At 35.7% G+C, this 5,397-nt stretch overlaps 1 protein-coding gene across 1 annotated transcript; it reads left to right on the top strand.

Moving 5' to 3' along the window:
* The first annotated feature begins 1,273 nt into the window (after positions 1 to 1,273).
* On the top strand, positions 1,274 to 3,162 carry LOC136827773 (micronuclear linker histone polyprotein-like). Its single transcript, XM_067085233.1, has 3 exons — positions 1,274 to 1,554; positions 1,776 to 2,246; positions 2,499 to 3,162. Exons 1-3 carry the CDS (start codon positions 1,274 to 1,276, stop codon positions 3,160 to 3,162), a joined length of 1,416 nt encoding a protein of 471 aa, XP_066941334.1.
* Positions 3,163 to 5,397: the final 2,235 nt, after the last annotated feature.

Raw genomic sequence — 5,397 nt, 5'->3', positions numbered from 1 at the left:
AGCCTCACCATTCAAAAGGATTATTATTATTATTATTATTATTATTATTATTATTATTATTATTATTATTAAAATACACATAAGCCGATTTCAACAAACTGCCACGCATACTTATCACCAACCTTCCCCGCCCCCCACCCCTACGAAAAGGACCTAACCTCTGACCATCCTCCCTTCAACACCGAGTGTCCATGAGCCGTAATCAAACTTGCATGGCGAAAAGGAACAAAAAAAATAAATAAATAAAAATATACATAAATAAATAAATAAAGGTTGGGGAAGTAGATGTGGAAGACAAAAGCAGAGGCGACCCAGGGCTTGTGCTGTTCTCTTAACTGGGCGAGCGCAGGACCTCCAGGGAAATCATTTGACGAGGATCCCTTGATGTAACGCGATTTGGTGGGGCACGTCACGCCCGCCTCTCTCTCTCTCTCTCTCTCTCTCTCTCTCTCTCTCTCTCTCTCTCGGGGGAACTTGCATTCTCTTGCTTCATCAGAGAGGGGAAACTTTGACAAAACTCACGTAAGTATGTTTGAGCAATTATGTTCACATGCACACAACATACACCATTTGTAAACATACTGCTTATAACAGATTATATATATATATATATATATATATATATATATATATATATATACTGTATATATATATATATATATATATATATATATATATATATATATATATATATACTGTATATATATATATATATATATATATATATATATATATATATATATATATATATAAGAATATGATCACACAGACTCTTGATTTATATATGCAAATGTACCACCCGAAAAAGGAAAATATTGAGGGTGAATCCTGACTAGTTTCGTCTTTTTATCCTGATTATAAAGGCAAAACCAGCCAGTTTTTTCACATTCCACGTATCATGTATACATATAGCGCCCACGCACGCATATACAATATATATATATATATATATATATATATATATATATATATATATATATATATATATAATGCCTTATAAATCATCCATTCCCTAACAAAAGCTGAAATAAAAAAAAATAAATTTAAAAGGCAGTTGAGAAAGCAATGGCAGTCGAAACGCCATCACTTTCGTTTTTTGTACATCCCAACCTCAAGCCAATCCCCACATGATGCCTCCCCCCTCCTCACCTCTCTCTCTCTCTCTCTCTCTCTCTCTCTCTCTCTCTCTCTCATCAATCAACAAGAGCGCAGAGTGCGACTGACCCTGCTACGACGGCTTCGAAAATGTTATTTAGGATATTTCTCAAAGCCGATGGGGGTAGTCGGGCAGCAGCAGCAGCAGCAGCGAGGTAACAAAAGGCAGCAACAAAGTCACAAAAAGCAGCAGCAGCAGCAACAACAAAGTAACAAAAAGCAGCAACAAAGTCACAAAAGCAGCAGCAGCAGCAAAGTCACAAAAAGCAGCAACAAAGTCACAAAAAGCAGCAGCAGCAAAGTACACAGAAAGCAGCAGCAGCAAAGTAACAAAAAGCAGCAGCAGCAAAGTAACAAAAAGCAGCAACAATATCACAAAAAAGCAGCAGCCGCAGCAAAGTAACAAAAGCAGCAACAAAGTCACAAAAAACAGCAGCAGAAAAGTAACAAAAAGCAGAAACAAAGCCACAAAAAGTAGCAACGGCGGCGGAGTAACAATAAGTAGAAACAAAGTCACAAAAAGCAGCAACAGCGGCGGAGTAACAAAAAGTAGAAACAAAGTCACAAAAAGCAGCAACACCAGTGAAGTAACAAAAAGGAAACACAGTAACAAAATGCAGCAACAGCAGCGAAGTAACAAAAGGCAGCAATAAAGTCACAAAGAGCAGCAGCGCCAGCAAAGTAACTAAAAACAGAAACAAGATCCCAAAAAGCAGCAACAGCAGCGAAGTAACAAGCAGCAGCATCAGCGAAGTAACAAAAAGCAGAAACAGCCACAAAAAGCAGCAACACCAGCAAGTAACAAAAAGCAGAAACAGTCACAAAAAGCAGCAACACCAGCGAAGTAACAAAAAGCAGAAACAGTCACAAAAAGCAGAAACAGTCGCAAAAAGCAGCAGCACCAGCGAAGTAACAAAAAGCAGAAAGTCACAAAAAACAGAAACAGTCGCAAAAAGCAGCAACACCAGCGAAGTAACAAAAAGCAGCAGCACCAGCGAAGTAACAAAAAGCAGAAACAGCCACAAAAAGCAGCAACACCAGCGAAGTAACAAAAAGCAGAAACAGTCACAAAAAGCAACAACACCAGCGAAGTAACAAAAAGCAGAAACAGTCACAAAAAGCAGAAACAGTCGCAAAAAGTAACAACACCAGCGAAGTAACAAAAAGCAGAAACAGTCACAAAAGCAGCAACACCAGCGAAGTAACAAAAGCAGAAACAGCCACAAAAGCAGCAACACCAGCGAAGTAACAAAAAGCAGAAACAGTCACAAAAAGCAGAAACAGTCGCAAAAAGTAACAACACCAGCGAAGTAACAAAAAGCAGAAACAGTCACAAAAAGCAGCAACACCAGCGAAGTAACAAAAAGCAGAAACAGTCACAAAAAGCAGCAACACCAGCGAAGTAACAAAAAGCAGAAACAGTCACAAAAAGCAGAAACAGTCGCAAAAAGTAACAACACCAGCGAAGTAACAAAAAGCAGAAACAGTCACAAAAAGCAGCAACACCAGCGAAATAACAAAAAGCAGAAGCAGTCACAAAAAGCAGAAACAGTCGCAAAAAGCAGCAACACCAGCGAAGTAACAAAAAGCAGCAACAAAGGAACAAAATGCAGCAGCATCAGCCGAGTAACAAAAAGCAGAAACAAGGTCACAAAAAGCAGCAACAGCAGCGAAGTAACAAGCAGCAACAGTCACAAAAAGCAGCAGCACCTGCGTAGTAACAAAAAAGCAGAAGCAGTCACAAAAAGCAGCTACACCAGCGAAGTAACAAAAAGCAACAACAAAGTAACAAAATGCACCAGCACCAGCCAAGTAACAAAAAGCGGAAACAAGGTCACAAAAAGCAGCAACAGCAGCGAAGTAACAAAAAGCAGAAACATGGTCACAAAAAGCAGCCGCAGCAGCGAAGTAACAAAAAGCAGAAACAAGGTCACAAAAACCAGTAACAGCACCGAAGTAACAAAAAAGCAGAAACAGTCACAAAAAGCAGCAACAGCAGCGAAGTAACAAAAACCAGAAACAAAGTAACAAAATGCAGCAGCAAAGTAACAAAAAGTCACAAAAAGCAGCAACAGCAGCGAAGTAACAATAAGTAGAAACAAAGTCACAAAAGGCAGCAGTAACAATAAAGTAACAAGAAGCAGCAACAACAACAAATTAGCAAACAACAAGCACCACCACCAGCTACAACGTAACAAAAAGCAGTAGCAGCAGCAGAGAAGTAGGAAAAAACAGCGTCAGCAGTAAAATAAACAAAGGCTATATATCGTTTCCTGAACTGGTTTTCTTCTGTCGACAGATTAAGTGACGCGCCAAAATTGATGGCCAGGTATTTACGATGAGATTATTGTAACAGTGACAAAACAGAGAGGCTGAAAATTATCTATAAATAGTGTCTGATCAAGTATAACATGTAGAAGTGCATTCAATATTAAATCAATGTCTATGAAGACGTTTATTTAATATCTATTAATGTGTATGTATGTATACATACATTATATATATATGTATATATATACATATACATATATAAATATATATATATAATATATATAAATGTAAATATATATATATATATATATATATATATATATATATATATATATATATATACAGAGACAGAGAGAGAGAGAGAGAGAGAGAGAGAGAGAGAGAGAGAGAGAGAGAGAGAGTAGAAAAGCCTATCGTACAATTTTAAAATAAATCTCATTATATTTAATGCAATTCCTTCTGAAGTCTATATTGGATCCTTCCAAGTTAAAGTAAAAAAAATAAATCGAGATCAAAAAGTGACAAAAGTGCAAACTTGGGATTCAAGCTTATATGATTTACAAGTTCGTTGACAATTGTACTTCTTTTATTCATTCAAATACAATTTTTTTTTATTTTTTAGCCAATAAATACATTACCTTTTTACTTTCCCTCAAGGTCGCAACACTTTTTTTATCATCAGGGAATACATTACTTTTTTTTTGTCTAGCAAACACCTAATTTTTCATTAAGGAATATATTTTTCTATTTATTTTTAATCTGACAAGCCATCACTTGACTTCCCAGGAAATAAGTTATTTTCATACTCAGGAAATAAATTCTAATTTTTTTATATCAGTGAATAAATTTTTCTTCTATCTTCTTCTGGTAATACAACTGTTTATATCTTTTCACTTTTTAATCTGGCAGGACATTATTCATTATCAAGGAATAAATTTTTCCTTCCTCTGATCTTGCAATACATGATGTATTTTTTATCTCTGAATAAACTGCTTTTTCTTTATTGCTGTAACACATTGTTTCTCTATCTGGGTATACAATTTGTTTCGACTTTATAATATGGCAATACACATATAAAAATAGGAAAATAATTAATAATAAACTAAAAAGATATACACAAAAATAAAGAAAAATCAAATTAATGAATTTTTCCCTTCCGCTCATCTTGCAACACATTAATTTTTTTTTTTTTTTATCTCAGAATAAACTGCTTTTATTTATTCAAGCAAAACAATTTTTCTTTAGCTGGCTATACATTTTTTCCCCCTTTTTTAATCTGGCAATACATTTCCCGGTTAACACGAGTGCTTAGATTAATACCGCTGCAGATATACCAAAACCCTTAATTGAATATGCAAATGACTGAGCTCTTAATTATCCAGAATCCACTGAAAAGAAGCGCTGAATGGGTGGGGATTTCTCTCTCTCTCTCTCTCTCTCTCTCTCTCTCTCTCTCTCTCTCTCTCTCTCTCTCTCTCTCTCTCTCGCTTTCCGCCTTTTAGTTTTTCCGCCGACTTCTGACATCTTTACCATATAAAAAAGAATTTTTTTTCTCTCTCTCTCTCTCTCTCTCTCTCTCTCTCTCTGGCACCTTTAAAATTTTACGTAGGTTTTCCTCCCTTTATTTTTTTTTCTCGCACGTAGACTCTTTAGCATTTTAAACGCTTTTCTTTCTCGCTGATGTCAAGAAGACAGACTTTCCAAAGATCTGTCCATCTGCTTACTCCAAATATGTTGGCCTCTCTCTCTCCCTCTCTCTCTCTCTCTCTGTCTGTCTGTCTGTCTGTCTGTCTCTCTCTCTCTCTCTCTCTCTCTCTCTCTCTCTCTCTCTCTCTCTCTCTCTCTCATACACGTGTATGTATGTATGTACTGTATGTATGTGTGTATATATATATACATATATATATAATATAAATATATATAAATATATATATATATATATATATATATATATATATATATATATATATA

The sequence above is a fragment of the Macrobrachium rosenbergii genome, chromosome 42 (assembly GCF_040412425.1).
Source record: "Macrobrachium rosenbergii isolate ZJJX-2024 chromosome 42, ASM4041242v1, whole genome shotgun sequence".
In the NCBI taxonomy this organism is placed as follows: Eukaryota; Metazoa; Arthropoda; class Malacostraca; order Decapoda; family Palaemonidae; genus Macrobrachium; species Macrobrachium rosenbergii.
Note: the sequence above shows the minus strand (reverse complement) of the source record. Positions and strands in the feature narration are given on the sequence as shown.